At 43.5% G+C, this 20,356-nt stretch overlaps 1 protein-coding gene and 1 long non-coding RNA gene across 2 annotated transcripts in view; one reads left to right on the plus strand and one right to left on the minus strand.

Moving 5' to 3' along the window:
• Positions 1–875: 875 nt before the first annotated feature.
• Positions 876–20,356, plus strand: part of LOC134537033 (late secretory pathway protein AVL9 homolog) — a 35,970-nt gene continuing 16,489 nt past the window's right edge. The window contains exons 1-5 of the mRNA XM_063377233.1: positions 876–1,117; positions 3,598–3,804; positions 4,932–5,166; positions 5,674–5,863; positions 19,793–20,220. Coding sequence (XP_063233303.1) covers positions 1,025–1,117; positions 3,598–3,804; positions 4,932–5,166; positions 5,674–5,863; positions 19,793–20,220 — 1,153 coding nt within the window. The 5' untranslated portion in view covers positions 876–1,024. The remainder of the gene's footprint in view (positions 1,118–3,597; positions 3,805–4,931; positions 5,167–5,673; positions 5,864–19,792; positions 20,221–20,356) is intronic.
• Positions 15,667–18,396, minus strand: LOC134537034 (uncharacterized). Its single transcript, XR_010075916.1, has 2 exons — positions 17,179–18,396; positions 15,667–15,813 (listed from the first exon to the last, which is right to left on the minus strand). It is a non-coding gene; the product is annotated as an uncharacterized LOC134537034 (long non-coding RNA).

The raw sequence follows: 20,356 nt of genomic DNA on the forward strand, positions 1-20,356 counted from the left end.
GCTGGCGTATCCACGTAATTTTAGAGACAATAATATTTCGTCGCAGGCTAGACTGCAAACAATCCTGAACATAGGAACTTCTCTACGTATTTACATGCCCGCCTAAGTTGTGGCAACACCAGTGCCGTGACTATCTGCCAAACCTTTCATAGGGACGAGAATCCACCGTTTCAGCTTGTCGATATTACTTTGCAATCTATCTTGGTCGCGCGCGCCGTTACGTTCAGAGATACGCGTGTCACAGCGGTCCGACAACGGACGCGGCCAGTATCGGGACGAATAAGTGTATCAATATGCTGAATAAAGTGCAGTGTCCTGTAACTCGTTTGCCATTCATTTACAAGGCGTCCTGGGTGGCCTGAACAGCCCAGGTAGGTTCCGAACCACGACGCGCTCCTGCCTGCAGCCACGAGGCCGAACCCCCGTTAAAACCCCTGAGATCTTTTACAACGTTAATATTTAATTAAAAAACTAAAACAGGCAGCGGGAGTGGCGTCAATATAAATACTGTCTTAAACAATTTAAATTATAATACTCAATGTCTGCCTAACAAATGTATATATTTGTTTACGCTTTCATAATACTGACTCATACTATACTGTTATTGTAAGGCTTACAATGTAAACTGCTGAATTTCATCAGCAAGAACAGATGCCATTAATATGTTACTGCCTTCGAATATATATGATCGAAGGTTTTTGTCAACCAAGCTACCTGTAGCTGACATTGAACTTTTAGTTTTGTTCAGTAATTGTTAAAAGCTTTTAATATTAAAGGAACGCAACTCAAACTACAATAATTGTGTGTGCTTCCGATATTTAAAATATAATATTATGATTTTACTGCAGGTCTTGCAATTTTTTCCAAGTTAATTGTTTTGTTGTGTGTTTTGCTTTGCTGCCTTTTCGGTGTTCGATTTTCTGTGACAGCGAATGGTTAGGTGGTTGAAGTTGAAATAAACATTTTACGATTTGGTGTCTAATTTGTGCTTTTCTGCATCACTATGTTGAATTAAAGTTATTAAATGACAAATCTTACGGAAGCAATGAGAGAGACACCGTCAGGACCAATTCTTCACGTTATTGTTGTCGGATTTCATCATAAGAAAGGTTGTCAGGTGAGGAGTTTGTTGGCATTTAGTCGAAAGAAACGTGGATTGGTTTATAATAGTCAGGATTTTCCGTTGTTACTACGTTCTTGCTCATCAGTCGCACATTTGATTGGTTTTGCAAAATTCGACCATTGCTCAGTGATCAGCATCCCGACTGAATTGACATAAACCAATTCTAGTGCCATCGCTGTGTGGCGGCTTGATGCTAGAGCCAGGAAGCTTGGAGGAGAGATGTTGAACGCATAGATAAAGGAGCTGGGAAAGAAAACTGTTGTCAAAGACATTCCTGGTGAGACAGGGTGAGAAGCAACTGGGCTGACATGTACAGTTATATAAGGAGAGTAAAAGGACAGGAGGAAATACGAGTGTTGGGTAAGGATGGTGGTTGAGAGATACAGGGGTGTGTCTGGTAATCAGAAGAAGGTACAGTTGTCTCCAGAGCAACATGGAGAGGCATGTGGTGGTGGGAAGGGAAAAAGGACAGAGGGAGGGGATGGGCTTATAGAGATGGAAGAAGTAATGAACAGGATTATCAGGCTAAATGGGAGGAAAGTTGCTGGACCAGATGGTATAGGAAATAGCTGCATCAAATTGGGGGGCAGAGAGTAGGTAAATATTTAAAGTAGTTGTTTATTTATGCTTTGGAAGATGTAAAATCACTGAAGCAATGGAAGGACGTAGATGTTGTTTTATATTTAAAGTTGGAGGGGATAAGGGTGAACCCAGCAAACTACAAGGTCTGTCAGCTTGACATCCAGTGTAAGAAAAGTAATGAAGATGCTGATAGCCAGAAATGTGATGGGGGAAGATAAATGTGTTTGGATGGATGGATTTAGGAGGGGATGCTCATGTGAGACTCGAATGTCTCTAATACTGAAGGACCTGGTACAAGAGGTGGATGGGGGAAAACAGTTGGCTGTAATATTTGTCTGTTTTGGGAAGGCTTTCGACAAAGTACCACCTGGAAGACTGACGGAGAAGGTTAGGTGGTTGATAAGGGACAGCAGGGGGGTGAACTGTGTGGGTAACGTCCATAGGGAGAGATTAGAAATAAGAGTAAGCAACATTGAGGTACCAATGTTGGGGCCACTAATGTTCACGATTATGATGAACGACATACATAGAAGAGGGATTGGCAAGAAGCTAGATTGCTGATCAAGGACAATTGACATGTATAGGGCCTACAATTGTTGAAAAGACGAACGTGGTGAGGTTTAAGAGACCAATAAGGTAAAGAAAGCCTATTTGAAGGGGCAGGAGCAGGAGATAAAGGTGGCAGAGGAGTATAAGTACCTGGGTGTGTCTTTGCAGAGTGACCTGGGACGAGGGAAAGAGATTCAGAGGGCAGTAAAAAACAGGAGGAGGGCAAAAGGTTTCCTTGGAAGAACTTTGAAGGGAACAGGAAGAAGGAATAAGGAAAAGGCGTTGGCGAGGCCAATATTGGAGTATGCTGCCGTAATAAGAACCTGTACTTGGTAACGGGAATAAAAGAACTGGAGAAAGTACAGCGTAGGGCAGCAAGATGGGTGATGAGCATGTGGCAGAGAAGGGAAGTGGGAAGGGGAAGAGGTGGAGATAAAGACTTTAATTGATAATCAAAGAACTGGGGCGGGAAACACCACTTTGGAGAAGGTGAGCAGAAAGGTTGGTGAGACTGTTCAAAGTGATCAAGGGGTGGGGGGGGGGGGGGGTGGGTGGAGGAAGCTGGGAGATGTTAGCATAGAGGAAAGGTCAGAGGAAGCTTTAGGAAATAGTGAGAGTAAATTAAGGGGAGTGGGAAATCCTTGCTAATGGACAAAAGCCCAAATGCAGGTGTAAATTAAAAAAATTTAAAATGGCTCTGCCCTGCCTATCTGTTGCATATCTACACTCATGTGACAGGCCGCTTAGCCAATCAGATGCCAAATCGCTATCGGCAAATGTTCAACACTTAAGACTATTGAGTCATTGTTCCAGAGTTTTAATTGTTGAATTGAAGGGTTTCTATGGAAGAATGAAAATAAAATGAGAAAATGGTTTTTTGGGTTGAGCCAGTGTTTTTTAAAATATTCTACAAGAGTGTATTTTTACATTCAGACTCATGAAAAATTATGTCACACTGCTTCCTGAAGCAGAAATTAAGGCAGAAACTTGAGAAGTTGAAAGTTGGCCAATGAATGCTAGGGTTGTGTTTTACTTCTTGCATGGTTTATGAATGAGTCTTTAAAATGTTGTATTGAAACTTTTTTCAACTTGAGTTTCTTATGATCTTAAGATTTTTTTGCATTAGTTTATAAACCCGGATATAGATCAAGCAACTTATTTAAATTAATTGTGTACTTGGTGGTTCTGTCTTTTTTATTATTACATTAATGGACCTATAATTTAAAATTAAAATTTTTAAATATAATTATACAGACCTCTATTCATGCATGATTATCTTGCTTGAGTTAGGATTTAATATGTAGATGTTTGCTACAAAGTGTCGGGTGCGTGTTGTGCTGCAGGTGGAATATTCGTTCCCGCCGCTGGTCCCCGGAGCGGCCCCGGACTCGAACGTCTGCCCCCCGGGCTGGAAGTACCTGCCGACCCTCGCCCTGCCCGATGGCTCGCACAACTTCGACGAGGACGCGGTGTACTTCCACCTGCCCAGCCTCACGGACCCCAAGCAGACCATCTTCGGGATATCCTGCTTCCGGCAGATCCCGGTCGAGGTGCGTCCGCTTTTCGCTGTCGTTTCGCCTCTTCCGTCGCCGCCTGCACTCGCGATAGTTACTTAGGTGGGGTAAAGTCACATTTTCGCCCCTCGAAATTCTCACATCCATTAAAAAATTTTTGATTAACGTTAACATATTTACCAAATGTACTCAGTTGTTAAATTAAAAAAAAAAATGTTTATAATCATGGTGCATCTTGAAATCATAATATTCCTGTGGGAGGATCCTCGTACCGAAAATAATGTCAAAACACCGCCTAGTAAATGTCTCGTGGCTGACATAATTTAAAGGTTTTTGTTACATCTTTGTTCAATCTTATCCTATAGGTTGCCTTGTAAAAAGCTTTTTGGGGTTAACCACCAGTTAATACACTTTATAGCACTGAAATGTTAGTTATATGGTGGAATTGAGTAGCGTTTAACCAAAATTTAAATTCAAATCATGTAAAAAAAAACTTAATCTTTTGATGTTTGACATTCGAGGAATGTCATTTCCCGGCAAAAAAAAAAAAATTTGTACCAAAGTGCACGGATGAGAAAAATTAATGTAATTTGTTTTATTTTGAATCTCTTATTGGATTACTTTTAATCCCCAACTGATCACTAATTAATTTTTATTGTTCTGAATTATCTGTTTCAAACCAGTTTATTACAAATTATTTTATCGTAAAAATGCAGCATACAGATTTTAGCACTATTTTGGGGGGATAGGTATTTGAAAATAACTTGTATAAAAATATAAACAATAGCAACTAGAGACCGGAAAAATTCGCGGATTCATTTCACGATATGATAGGATCCAAACAACTGTACCTTTATATTGCTTCTCTGATTGGCTTACAGTTTATCTGAAGGACTTTGAGCCAATGAAAAACCTTTAACCAAAAAAGTATTGAATCGCAAGCGTCCCAGTTGACAAGTGTCACGAGTCGGTGACCAATGATCAGGTGGCATTTGCTTGAGTGTGTAGGGGATAGTGGAGTCTACCCTAGAGGTCATCCAAAGCGCGAATTTTTCCAGTTTCTAATAGCAACTCAAAATTGGGCTAAAATTAATACAATAAAATCTCGTCTCTGGACACGAGGGGGAGAAATGCGTGTTCGTGTGTGGTCGGACCGCTTGCAGAGGCTGAAGAACCGCACCGCGGACATCACCCGGGGCACGGTGCAGAAGTCGGTGTGCGTGCTGAGCAGGCTGCCCCTGTACGGCCACATCCAGGTGAAGATGGCGCTCATCACGCACGCCTACTTCGAGGAGGGCGACTTCAGCAAGGTGAAGCTGCTCCACGACACGTACCAGCACCTCAACTCCTGCCTGTCCGAGCTGGACTCGCAGCAGCTGTCGCCCCAGCTGTACGTGGGTGAGTGCGTGTGTGTGTGTCTCGGCGGCGTTAGTGCAGTCCGTGCTCTCTTCTGCTGTCTGGCTTGAATCAAACCGCTTGTGTTCGGATTTTATTTGTGTGAATTCGAGCCTTTTGTTGACCATAAGGATGGAGACACGATGGGCCCGACACGCTCAATACCAGGTTTTGAAAATAAACCAGTTTATTATTTATCTATTTATTTAAAAAAATTAAAAAACCATTACATGACATTAGTTATTTTGGTTTTCACCATGTTAAAATGAAAGCCATACAACATCCCAGTAATGCAGTAATGAAACATCATCACACTAACTGTCGCCTACCAGTAAAGAGTTGGACGTTTAATATTCCCTCTCTCCCTCATGATCATTGAGCACCCATTTCTGTATGTAGCGCTTTTTCGTTAATTTGTGATGTCATCACTTCGACTTAACCCAACCTTCTGTAAAGGCAGGGAAGGGGAAGGTGTGGACCTGATCTAAGGGCAGTGACTGGTGCGCGCAGGGCTGTCGGCCCGCGACCTGGTGCTGCAGTTCCGGCACAAGGCCCTGCTGCTCTTTAAGCTGCTGCTGCTGGAGCGACGGCTGGTGTTCTACCGGTCTCCCGTGCAGCCGCTGTGCGCCACCATCCTGTCACTGCTGTCCCTGCACCCGGGCATGGTGGAGCACGGCCTGGGCGAGTCTGCCTGCGTCAGGTGAGCTACCCACCACTCACCTGTCCCTCTCGCTGCACCACCGTCCTGTCACTGCTGTCCCTGCACCTGGGCATGGTGGAGCACGGCCTGGGCGAGTCTGCCTGCGTCAGGTGAGCTACCCACCACACACCTGTCCCTCTCGCTGCACCACCGTCCTGTCACTGCTGTCCCTGCACCTGGGCATGGTGGAGCACGGCCTGGGCGAGTCTGCCTGCGTCAGGTGAGCTACCCACCACTCACCTGTCCCTCTCGCTGCACCACCGTCCTGTCACTGCTGTCCCTGCACCTGGGCATGGTGGAGCACGGCCTGGGCGAGTCTGCCTGCGTCAGGTGAGCTACCCACCACTCACCTGTCCCTCTCGCTGCACCACCGTCCTGTCACTGCTGTCCCTGCACCTGGGCATGGTGGAGCACGGCCTGGGCGAGTCTGCCTGCGTCAGGTGAGCTACCCACCACACACCTGTCCCTCTCGCTGCACCACCGTCCTGTCACTGCTGTCCCTGCACCTGGGCATGGTGGAGCACGGCCTGGGCGAGTCTGCCTGCGTCAGGTGAGCTACCCACCACTCACCTGTCCCTCTCGCTGCACCACCGTCCTGTCACTGCTGTCCCTGCACCTGGGCATGGTGGAGCACGGCCTGGGCGAGTCTGCCTGCGTCAGGTGAGCTACCCACCACTCACCTGTCCCTCTCGCTGCACCACCGTCCTGTCACTGCTGTCCCTGCACCTGGGCATGGTGGAGCACGGCCTGGGCGAGTCTGCCTGCGTCAGGTGAGCTACCCACCACACACCTGTCCCTCTCGCTGCACCACCGTCCTGTCACTGCTGTCCCTGCACCTGGGCATGGTGGAGCACGGCCTGGGCGAGTCTGCCTGCGTCAGGTGAGCTACCCACCACTCACCTGTCCCTCTCGCTGCACCACCGTCCTGTCACTGCTGTCCCTGCACCTGGGCATGGTGGAGCACGGCCTGGGCGAGTCTGCCTGCGTCAGGTGAGCTACCCACCACTCACCTGTCCCTCTCGCTGCACCACCGTCCTGTCACTGCTGTCCCTGCACCTGGGCATGGTGGAGCACGGCCTGGGCGAGTCTGCCTGCGTCAGGTGAGCTACCCACCACACACCTGTCCCTCTCGCTGCACCACCGTCCTGTCACTGCTGTCCCTGCACCTGGGCATGGTGGAGCACGGCCTGGGCGAGTCTGCCTGCGTCAGGTGAGCTACCCACCACTCACCTGTCCCTCTCGCTGCACCACCGTCCTGTCACTGCTGTCCCTGCACCTGGGCATGGTGGAGCACGGCCTGGGCGAGTCTGCCTGCGTCAGGTGAGCTACCCACCACAGACCTGTCCCTCTTGAAGAGCTTCCTACCACACACCTGTCCCTCTTGATGAGCTACCTACCACACCTGTCCCTCTTGACGAGCTACTTACCACACCTGTCCCTCTTGAAGAGCTACCTACCACACTTCTGTGGAGACATTTTCGTCTTGAACATTTGCCAATCTGAGTTTTTGAGTTCCATTCAAATTTTGAAGCAAACGACTGATTATTCATTAATTTTGAAGTTTTATCATGTAGAATTTATGGTTGTTAACTTAAAAACTGTTACCAAAAAATGGCTGTCTCTTGTAATGTTATTGGTATTGTACTGCAACATGTTTGTTTTGACAGTTTAATTATTTATTATTATTTACGATTTATTTTATTTTTGTTTGCTCTATGTATAATATCATTTATTTTCAGAAACGGCAATATTTGGTTATGTATGTCTATGGAAAAGTGATTCTTTGGATTTTTACCGGACTATTTGAACGAGGTATTGTTGATACCCCTCTAAGGACTAATGGACTTGAAAACTGTAAACGGTAAAATTAACGCCGTAATTTTATTATGTAAATTATTAATTTTAATATTTATGTATTTGAATTTTAAGTGAAATTTTGTTATCCGCGCAATTGTTGCGTTCGGAGTTTACGTTTTCGGTAAGAAATTAGGTAACTGAAACGGTCCTTTTGGCCAATCACGGGCCACCATTTAAAAGTGAGTCTTACTGGTTATTTTGAGGAAACTAGTAAGAAAGAGAGTTCTACAATGGCCAGCTGAATGAGCGGCAACTTCGTGACGTCGGCGAATTTAAATCCTGAAAATTAGCTATCTAGCATCAGGCATCCCGGATAGTGGATGATAATTATGAACCATTAGGGAGTTCAGAACATTTAAATAGGATTTATCTAAAAAGATAAATATCATAGGAGTGATTAACGTGAGTAATAAAAGTGCCCAGATTTTTTGTGCCCTAATCTTATGCACGAATCACGAAACTCCCGTTTTTACGTCACATCGTCGCCGAAACTTATTATAAACATTGATTTCATGAATTAAATTGACTTTATAGAGGATTTAAATAATACTTGGACATAAATTTTACGAATTTACACATTAATTAACAGACTCAGTGGTCCTATAGATGAGAGGCTCTGAGCTCTGCCGATGATTTTGAACCTATCTAGCCGAGGTAAATTGATTTAAGTTCCCTAAAAAAAAAAAACATTAATTAAAAACTGTGTAGTGTCAACGAACCCGAATTAAGACTTTTGAAAATATTTAAATGTGCGCAACATAACTCCTGGTAATTGAACTTTTATTGAATTACTATGATGTCACCGTTAAGTTAGGTTGTTGTTTTGGATATGAATAATAATTAAATATATTAATAAGATTGAAATCTTTTAAATCGTTTTTTTTACATTGGAAATAAAATAATTCTATATTTAATATTCACAGTGTTGTGTTGTGTTATTTGTAATTCCACCTACTCCAGTGTGTATTTATGTATGTTCCATATCAATCAAATAACACCTAACTGTGACTTACCTTATGTCAACATTACCAGTGAAGAGTCACACAATTTAAGAAATCTAATTTATTACACAGTTTTATTCAGCCCAACGTTTAAGTGTGTGTGTGGAGCCTACTAAGCAGCACGAAAGTAGCTCTACATATTTAATTGGCTACCCTAGCGGGGCCTAAACAACTAAGAAGGTTCCCGCACATATTTATTTGGAGCCCATACGGTGGGGCCGATTTTGAGGTTAAGGGACACCTCAACAATTTTTTTGTGTAAATTCTGTACCATCCGAGTACTGTGTGCAAGTGCACTATTTGTGTAACGCATTATTTTTTTCAATTACTTCCTTGCACACCACTATGGCCGACGAACAAAACAAATACTTTCTTAGAGAAAGATCACGAAGTGTAGGGGAGGAGTTTGCTACTGCACAAACCTCAAGCAGTGAGTCGAATCCTTCATCATCTGCAGGGAATTCGCCTGTAGTCACCTGTGAGGAAAGGTTAGGGCGGCTCACATCTCCCCTAATCATGGAGCAGGAAAACATAAATGACACTGTCCTACACACAATTGCACCCCAGGATAGCACTCCTACTCCACCACCAGTGACACTAGAGTCACTGATGCAGATCTTGCTGCAGACAAATGCTCAGATGAAGCAGAACGACTCTAAATTGGAAAAAAACAACACCGTTCTCACTGAAAAACTAGAGCAAAACAACACTGCTCTCACTGAAAAACTAGAGCAAAATAACATCAATCTCACGGCTGAGTTGAGGGCTGGATTGGAACAGACCAATGCTGCCATGGAACAGAACAATGCCAGCCTAAGGAATCTCGAGCACAGCATCGAGGTTAGACTCTTGCAACAACATGAGGAGATTCAGCAGATAGCCGAACAGGTCTCCCAATACAACAGCAGGGTAGATGGGTTGGAATCCCACGTCACGTCCCTGAGGAACATGATGGCCAACGAGCATCGAGGACAGGCCAACGCCAGGGAAGAGGTGCGTGAGCACATCCAGCACCTGGAGAGTAGGCTTGGTGACATCGAGGTGGCCACAGCTACGCTGAGGGACAGGTTTGAAAATCTATCTGTCCAACCGAGCCCTACAGCTGCATCAGCTGGTAGTATAGGCCAGGTCCAGGCAAGCGAGTGCCATGGACCTACTGTTCCAACACTGCCCACCACAAGCAAGCAACAGGGCGGCACCGAGTGCTACACTGAGCACCTGCCCCAGGAACCGTCACGTGTCACCCCCATCACTCATCGGCCAAGTAGCAGGACGTTTGTAAACACGTCGAGTATGGACCCTGCTACTCTGATCCACCACCCGGCCAAGCATTGGGCAGAGGCCATGCCCACGTTTTCAGGAAGGGTTACCGAGAACCCTATACGGTTCTTGAAGCGCTTTGAGGAATATGCGGCCACGTTCAATCTCAGCGAGGCTGAGGTACTAAAATGCCTCAACAGTGCGTTGAAAGGGCAGGCTTTCTACTGGTGGGAAATGCTGAGTGCAACCACCAGTAGCTACAATCACTTCCAGGCCATGTTCCGCCAGCAGTATTGGAGTCTGCGCATTCAGAGCAATCTGCGTGCCCAGCTCCATACTGAGAGGTATGACCCCAGGAAGGGCACAACGCTGGAAGCCCACCTCTCAACAATGTTTGAGAAAACTAGATACCTCGACTTGCCCATGACGGACGAGGAGTTCGTAGCGGCAATACTCACTCAGTTGCCGCTGCGCTACCAAAAGCAGTTGTCCGGCCTGACGTACCGAGACGTCACAGAGTTCAGGGAGAGGCTCCTGAACTACGACAAGCTGGAGAAAATGGACAGGACGCCAGCACCTAAGGAGGACCACGAGAGGGTGCCTCAGCAAAACCGCCAGCCACCCCTGAATAATTACTGGCAAAACAGGGACAACAAGCCAAGGGACAACCGTCAAGCAGCTGTCCACACTATGACGTGGCAACCCAAGGGCAGAGAGCAAAGCTCGTATGGCCGTTACGCTGCGAGCCAACGCAAAGGCCCCTACAACAAGAGGAAGACATGGTGGTCAAACGCGAGGAACTACCATAGTGATGAAGAGATGTACCAGCGCAAGAGGAAGGACGACCGCAACGACAACCGCCGTCGCTCCTACTCGCCTGAAGTACGGCTTCCCAGGGAGTCCCGTGACCGACGCCCAAGATCCTCGTCTGAAGACGAGAGAGAGTACGCGAGGAAGTACCGCAAGACGGAAGAACCTCGATACCAGGGCCGGCACGAAGAAACCCGAATGCCACCCCACCATTATTCCCCCCAGACGACAGAGAATCATGGCGGCCAAGCCCATAATAGCCAGTTCTCTGGAAACAAACGCTACCAGAACGCAACGTTTCCGCCACCATTCCAGGCGCAGCATCCAGGACATCAGGCTGCATACTACCAGAGAGGGGAAGTGAACCCGGTAGCAGCCGAGTTCAAGGCTGCGGTGTCCAGCGTCGCAGGACCCAGTAATTGGAACCACAACGAACAACAACAACGTGTTCCAGGTGGACGTGCCAACCAGGGCACGTTAAACTAGAACGGGTTTCAGTTGGATCGCCCCGAACAGAAACCCACTATTCAGGCTCAGGGGTACATAACGACAAAACTCCAATTTACAGCTGCATCAGCTACGATAAATTTATATGCACTGTTATGCTAAGAGAAAGTGAAAGGGACTTTCTCTATAATGAAAATGATGAAAACAGGGTTCATCAAGTTTGTACAGTTTGTCCACATGTGACATTAAAAATTGAAGAATGCAATGTGGATGCATTAATTGACAGTGGCGCTGAAGTCACGTGTATTAGTGAGGAGTTGGTGAACTACCTCGAACACCAGGGCATAATACTACCCAAGATACCAGTACCAGCACTCAAGATAATTGGAGTGACATCAAGGGCAAGCCCTATTGTAAACAGACAGGTACTGGTAACAGTACATGGCCTAGGCAGACCAAAAGACATGACTGCACTAGTTGTGAAAGGCCTAGCAAAACCGCTAATAATAGGCACCGACTTTCTATCACAATTTGGTGTGGTGATAGATTTTAAACTATGTGAAATTCATTCAAATGACTGTGAAACTCCAGTCACACTCACAGGCAAGTGGCATGTGAGAGAAAATTTCGTGGGAATATTGTACAGTGAACCTATGCACAGGCACATATACAATGCACAAGCAAGTGAGCAACTTCAGGCATCACTTGAAGACATAAGACAGTCACTACAGGAGGTGAAGAGTGTATCACCCAGTCAGCTGCAACAACTGTTTGGTGTACTGGCCAATTTTCAGTCAGTATTTTCTGACAAGCCAGGCAGAAACAGATTCTACCAAGCGAAAATTAAAATTAATGAGGAGGCACCGTACCACCGCAAATGCTATCCCATTCCGGTGAAGTACGTTCAGGAAGCCACAGCCTACCTACAACTTATGATTGATTGGAATGTAATCAGGAGAGAAGCAAGCCCCTATGCTAACCCCATAGTTTGTGTGAGTAAACGAGACGGGACAGTAAGACTGTGTCTCGATGCTAGGGAGCTCAACAAAATTACAGTCAAGGACAGGGAAAGTCCTATACAAACGGCAGAAATTTTAAGATTGTATCAAGGTGTGAAGTATCTCACAACCATGGATCTGTCGTCAGGCTATTGGCAGATACCATTAGAGCCTAATTCCTGCCAATATACATCATTTCTGTTCAGGAATCAGCAGTATGTATTTACAGTTATGCCGTTTGGACTGTGTAACGCAGTGGCTGACTTTACGAGATGTCTAGACGCAACCTTAGGACCCGAGTGTCAGGGATTTGCAAGGGCGTATGTCGATGACATATTAATAACATCATCAAATTTTGAAGAGCACATGCAGCATGTTGCCACTGTACTGCACAAATTGCAAGAGGCAGGCATGACTGTGAAAATTAGAAAATCTGTTTTCTGCAGAGAGGAATTACCCTTTTTAGGACACATCCTCACACCTGAAGGCATTAAGACAGCCCCAGACAAGCTGCAGAACATTCAGGAATTTCCTACACCGAGGAACGTGAAACAGCTGAGAGCGTTTCTTGGAATAATTGGTTTTTACAGGATATACTCCAACCAAGTTGCACAGTGTGCAGTTCCGCTGTTCAGCCTGTTGAAGAAAGGTCAGGCATGGATGTGGAGTGAAGAGCACGAGCAAGCCTTCCTCAGCTTGAAAAACTTGTTCCTGACTGAACACGTCATCTACCATCCAACCCAAGGGAAGGAATTTCTGTTATACACAGATGCCTCTGACACAGCCCTAGGATGTAAGCTTGCACAGGAGGAAAATGGAGTTGAAAAGACTGTAGCAATGGCTAGTCGTACTCTCAACAAAGCGGAGAGAAATTACACTGTTACAGAGCGAGAGGCTCTGGCCATTATATGGGCACTCCAGAAGTACAGGGATCTGCTACTTGGAGAAACAGTGAAATTGTTAACAGATCACCAGGCGTTAACATGCCTTAAGGCAGGCAAGTTATTTGGGAGCCGCCTTACGAGATGGGTTTTGCTACTGCAGGAATATGATATTCATATACATCATATCAAGGGATCTGCCAACACCACTGCAGATTACCTAAGTCGCCTGCATGAACTACAAGAAAGTTCACCATCTACATCAAAACGACAGAAGGAATTTCTAGTGGCACCAGTATCCACAGAGATATTCAAAACCAACCCTAAACTCCGAGATATCCTGAAGGATATAAAATGTAAACAACAGGCAGATGAGTACTGCAAAAACACTATCAACCAGCTGCAGAAGCAGTCAGCTGACAATAAAATTCACCAACATTTCTGCTTGTCAGCAGAAAATGTTTTGTTTGCCCAGTCAAGGAAGAGAGGCATTTTCGAAGATCACTGGAAACCAGTGATACCAGCTGATTTGATGCAACCAATCACCTAGGTACTACATGTAGCATTGGGACATGTAGGGAGCAAGAAGCTCATTGAAGCATTAAAGAGGCAAGTGTATTGGCCTAACATGTCACGCTATGTAAGTAAGGTCACAAGTGCCTGTGGCCTATGTCAGAAGGTGAAACCACCTGGACAACACCTGCATGGAGAGTTGCAGCCCATTATTCCAACAGCACCATTGGAATTATTATCAGTTGATTTATTTGGCCCCCTACCACAGTCAAAGGGAGGTGTTAAGTATGTTTTTGTGATGCAAGATGTTTTCACAAAATTCACAAAATTATGTGCAATTGTGAACCCAACTGCAAAAGCAGTTATGCAAAAATTAAAAACTTTCGTTGAAGAAATTGGTTTACCTAAAGTGGTATTGTCAGACCGAGGTACCCAGTTTACCAGTGATTTGTGGCAAACAGGAGTCAGGAAATTAGGTGCAACACCTACAACTATCAGTGTACGACATCCACAAAGTAACCCTGTGGAGAGACTCATGAGGTCAATAGGGAGTCTTTTACGTACGCTATGCCATAACTCGCAGCAATCATGGCGAGATAAGTTGCCATATGTAGAGTGCGTTATTAACCATACTGTACATGGTTCTATTGGAGTTACCCCTGGAGAAGCCATGAGCCTGAATAGATCGGTGGCGATCAACCCGAAATATTTACCCCGATGTGAACACACCCCTAATGAAGAGGAAAAACTACCTACAGGAGAAGAGGTAGAAGCTCTAGTGAAGAGGAAGTTGACAGCAGAAGCTGACATCAGACGCAAGAGGAAACCAGCATCAAAATTAGCAAAATTTAAAATTGGAGACCAGGTACTGAAGAAAACAACTCCGGTAAGCAAGGCCTGGGAACATGTAACCAAGAAATTGTTTTTGTTATTTGAAGGTCCTTATGTCATCACAGACATAGTACAAGAGAATTGCTATGCACTAGCAGAGCCAGCAACAGGCCGACCAGTAGGCCGTTATAATATAACGCAGTTAAGGGAATACAAGAGCCCTACTACTATGTAAGCAGTACCGACCTAAGCTGCGAATGCCTCGTGATGGTACAAGGTGTAGTACCATAAACAGCTGAGAGCAGTCTAAGTGTAAGTTTCAGACCAAGGATCTGAACTGTACAGAGGAGTAAGTGTATGTCACTGTGATTATGTGATCTAGTACGCCATGTGAGGCGTAGTGCAGCCACTGTAATTTGTAATGTTAAGCGGAGGTGTAATTCCCGCTTGTTTCTGTGTAAAGGTGAAGTAAAATGCCACCTATGCAGATATTTACCCTGTGGTTATGCGGAAGTGTAATTCCCGCTATATTGCTGTATTTGAGGTGAAGTGAAATGCCACCCATACAGATGTTATTGTAGCCTGTGAAGCTACCTGTGTACAATGTGTATTGTATTTATGTATCAGTTGGCTTGCACAATTCCTCGTATGAGTATGAACTCAAATGTCACTAAGACATATATATACAACATTAGACTAGCCTATACCTATGTGAAGCTGTATGTACTGTGTACTAACAAACGAGAAGAAATTAAGCTTATTTAGTGTCGATGTAACTATGTGGTATGATACCCTATCCTGCTGTGTAGACATATGTAAACACTGGCATGCAAAGCATCTCTAAAAGCACATAACACTTCGCAACTACAAGCAGAATAATATAATGCAGGTTACCTTGATTTAATGATGATGCTGAGTAATCCAATAGGCGTCGTTATGTTGATGATGAAAAATAGAAAATCACTAAATTTTCTAATATTTATAGAAGAACTCACTAAGATTTTAAAACTTCACTATTTTATTACCATTTCTGGGATGAATTTAGGGAAAAGAATGATCTTTAGGATTGCATTCTACCCAGAATGCAGGTTAGAAAAGTATGCACTCATTTCGCATACAAATCCAATCAGATTTAGCTGAAATATTTAGTTTATTAAACTTTGGATGTCAAGGCATTGATATTTTATGAAATGAAAACACTGAAATTTGAAATCGATGATTTTTAAGAATTTATTGGGAGAAGCCCCTATACGAGAAAATTACGTCGTCTCAACACTATTCACTCGCATCACTGTCATAGTTGCTTGAATAGTATTCTTCGAATGATGTGAAGAATAGCGAAGAATGTGGATCTGAAAAACTCAGGATCTAAGCCCTTTGTCACGAGAAGTGAAGATACTCCGGCAAACAAGTGTCCACAAGCAACTTCGCCTAACAGAAGTTATAAAATTGAAGAAGCAAGAAAATTTTCTTAAAAAGAAATGAAAAAGATATTGAACATGTGATACCCTATGTTGAAAGCTATCCTGATACAGCATGTTTGTGAAACAGCTGATTTGTAAAAGGAACCTTAGCTACACTGAAGCCAGGAGCCTCAGTAGATTACAAGACTCATGTGTTACTGATAGTAACCAAGATGAGATGAAATGTGAACATTATTCAACCCAGCGAGACCGCTACGGGATGAAAACACAGTAATGGAAGATGAGAGGAGGAAGATAAAGCCTCTACAGCTGTTGAGCTGAGCACAGCAGACTGAAATTGAAAAAGTTACTAAGTTAGTAATTGTGTAAACCAACGACTTCTCTGTATAGGAGAAGATAATGTAAACAATGTGTAAAAACGCTATGAAATTTTGATTGTATAACTTGTAAACATAATGAAAGGTTAATGGTATGTTATGTAAATGTTATTATATATATATAGTTATATATAAATGTTATATTATATGATCAATTGCTAGTATGTACTATGTAAACATAACAATGAACTATTAATTGTCAGTATGTACATGATATGATATATATTCTTGGATGAAATGTTAACAAGTGTGATGAAATGCAAATGTAAATTGCAAGCTAAATATGCTATAGTTAAATGCAAATATTTTTAATAATGAAATGTAAACATGTAAGTTACAAACATTGAGTAATGAATATAAATTATGTTAGCTATCAATATGTTATAATGAAAAGCAAAACATGTGATGTTTGATATTCAATAATGATACGCTATAATGAAATGTTGTGGTGAAATGTATGAAATCTCATGAAATGAGAACACAAACAAGCAAATGCACTGTGATGCATACTAATCAAGTACGAACTAACAATGTGATATGTTAGTAGCAAGCAAAGTACTAATATTGAATTTAATGGATATTGATAACCAGGCATTGTTATGCAAGAATTGAGATTTAATAATTAATAGTATTTATTTATTTTTTTTTCTAACAATGATGTTAATAATGAGAATGTTATATGTTAAGCTAGGAATTTTAAGGTTAATTTAAGATATTTTTGTTTTAACGGTGACGTCATAGTGTTCCGCGGCAAGTACACAAGTTGTATTGCCTGCAGACACTTGTATTTGCAAGAGTACAAGTACGCACATAGTGATTAAGGTATCGATTAAGACCCGGACACCTATACTTAAGTCAGGTGCGAAGGTTACACCAGAGTGAGCTAGACGTAGTGCGGTTCGCAACGATTGTGTACCTAACAGTGATGGGAATAGACGAGTGCTTCCTTGTGGGAAGTGGTGACCTCGCCCCACGCAATCAGCACCGCAGACGCCACGACGCCGTCTCGCGCGTAGTCGTGAGGCAGGGCGGCTGGACGCCGCCACATCAGCAGTTGATGACGTCAGCTGCAGTGCCAGATGCCGTGCTGTCTGGTACAGCATCATCGCCCCACGCCAGACCCCGTCGACGCGTGGTGAACCAGGCCAGGTTTGTTGGTCGTTTTGAGGACAGGCGCCGTCTCGACGCCGCTGTCCGCTGCAGGAAGGAGGAGTCGCAGCAAGGATGCAGTCATCACCGCAGATGGACGTTGACCCATTGCCGTGACGTGACCTGGAGAACGTCCTATTGTTGACTCACGTGTACATTGCACCCCTTCGAATCCCTTTAGTGAATCATACTCACAGTAAGTAAGTCCTCCCGAGTCCTTCTCAACAGGAGCGGCTCAAGGCAGAAGCTGTCGGAGAGCAGCAGCAGTTCCAGCCTTCGAAGATTTTGCACTGCAAAATCCGTGAACTTCTTCGCGCAGGTCTGTTAGCAGCGACGACCCGATAAAAAGTGTTTAAAAAGGCGCGATTTTCAGGCGCGCAACGGTAAAAAACGAATCGAGGAGAGGTAGTCTCTCTCAAGTTGTTTTTTTTGTTTGTCGTTTGGTGCGCGCGTTGCTAGGCAACGAAGAGTGTTGTGTATTGTGCGACGGAGAAAGAGAAGTGCCAATCACATTGCACCGTTTTGAACAGGTCAAAGAGCACTGTTCAATGTAATTGACAAGGGCGGCAAAATCTGTACTGCAACATGTTTGTTTTGACAGTTTAATTATTTATTATTATTTACGATTTATTTTATTTTTGTTTGCTCTATGTATAATATCATTTATTTTCAGAAACGGCAATATTTGGTTATGTATGTCTATGGAAAAGTGATTCTTTGGATTTTTACCGGACTATTTGAACGAGGTATTGTTGATACCCCTCTAAGGACTAATGGACTTGAAAACTGTAAACGGTAAAATTAACGCCGTAATTTTATTATGTAAATTATTAATTTTAATATTTATGTATTTGAATTTTAAGTGAAATTTTGTTATCCGCGCAATTGTTGCGTTCGGAGTTTACGTTTTCGGTAAGAAATTAGGTAACTGAAACGGTCCTTTTGGCCAATCACGGGCCACCATTTAAAAGTGAGTCTTACTGGTTATTTTGAGGAAACTAGTAAGAAAGAGAGTTCTACAATGGCCAGCTGAATGAGCGGCAACTTCGTGACGTCGGCGAATTTAAATCCTGAAAATTAGCTATCTAGCATCAGGCATCCCGGATAGTGGATGATAATTATGAACCATTAGGGAGTTCAGAACATTTAAATAGGATTTATCTAAAAAGATAAATATCATAGGAGTGATTAACGTGAGTAATAAAAGTGCCCAGATTTTTTGTGCCCTAATCTTATGCACGAATCACGAAACTCCCGTTTTTACGTCACATCGTCGCCGAAACTTATTATAAACATTGATTTCATGAATTAAATTGACTTTATAGAGGATTTAAATAATACTTGGACATAAATTTTACGAATTTACACATTAATTAACAGACTCAGTGGTCCTATAGATGAGAGGCTCTGAGCTCTGCCGATGATTTTGAACCTATCTAGCCGAGGTAAATTGATTTAAGTTCCCTAAAAAAAAAAAACATTAATTAAAAACTGTGTAGTGTCAACGAACCCGAATTAAGACTTTTGAAAATATTTAAATGTGCGCAACATAACTCCTGGTAATTGAACTTTTATTGAATTACTATGATGTCACCGTTAAGTTAGGTTGTTGTTTTGGATATGAATAATAATTAAATATATTAATAAGATTGAAATCTTTTAAATCGTTTTTTTACATTGGAAATAAAATAATTCTATATTTAATATTCACAGTGTTGTGTTGTGTTATTTGTAATTCCACCTACTCCAGTGTGTATTTATGTATGTTCCATATCAATCAAATAACACCTAACTGTGACTTACCTTATGTCAACATTACCAGTGAAGAGTCACACAATTTAAGAAATCTAATTTATTACACAGTTTTATTCAGCCCAACGTTTAAGTGTGTGTGTGGAGCCTACTAAGCAGCACGAAAGTAGCTCTACATATTTAATTGGCTACCCTAGCGGGGCCTAAACAACTAAGAAGGTTCCCGCACAGTATGCATGACTTGTACTTGTTAAAAACTTGGGTAGTTTCATTCGACTAAAATAATAGAAATTAAATATGATTACGAAGAATAGTTAGGTTTTTCATTTTGCAATTAGAATGCAGATTCTGAAAAAGGACATTTGTGGTATTGAAGATTTGCTTAATCTGTTAATCCATTAAAATAATATGGACACAGTGTATGGGACTTCTCAAGGCATATTTCCACAAAGGAAACTTCTTTTGCCATAATTTTTATATTTTTCAAAGTTTGGTATGTGGAGTTTCAAGATATGTGAAATTCCAAGATATTTAAGAGTTCATTGTACATGTGTGCTATTAAGAGTATAGTTGTGATTGAAGCTCATATAATTAGACGTGCTAACAGTTGGGTTTCGTCGTGTCTGCAGACCTTCCAGGCCGATGTCTCCGATTCCCGAGTTCAACGATTACAACAACGTTGTCGGCGGGGACAGCGGAAAGAAGGCTAATTCGGGCAACTGGGAGAAGCTCTCGCCAGAGTCGATGAGGAACGAACTGACGTCGGGTGCTGCCGAACTCGCGGAGGTTCCTGTCGACAGCGGGGACCAGGTGGTGCCCGGTCCGGAGGCGGTACCAGGGGACATTTGCAACATGAGGAAGGCGGAAATAAGCATAGTGGAGAGGCAGGAGACAGACGTTCCAGCGAGTGTTGACGAACAGCCCAGTGTTGTCGGTTTGTCGAACGACAGGCACGAACGGTTCGACGCCGTGGAAGTGGGTAAAGAAATTTCTAGCAACGAGGATGTTCTTTCCACGGATGCTGTCGTCAAGACGGACGCTGAGAAACGCACACCAGGTACGCGGCAGTGTGTTGTCTTCTTAGTTCAGAGGACGCAAAGCATGTGCTATGAAACTTGTTATCTGCTAGCATTCAAGTAATCTTGCGATTTCATTCAGTTTCTATACATTGGTACATTCTCCATTTCCTTATT

Source organism: Bacillus rossius, chromosome 11 (genome assembly GCF_032445375.1).
Source record: "Bacillus rossius redtenbacheri isolate Brsri chromosome 11, Brsri_v3, whole genome shotgun sequence".
Lineage (NCBI taxonomy): Eukaryota > Metazoa > Arthropoda > Insecta > Phasmatodea > Bacillidae > Bacillus > Bacillus rossius.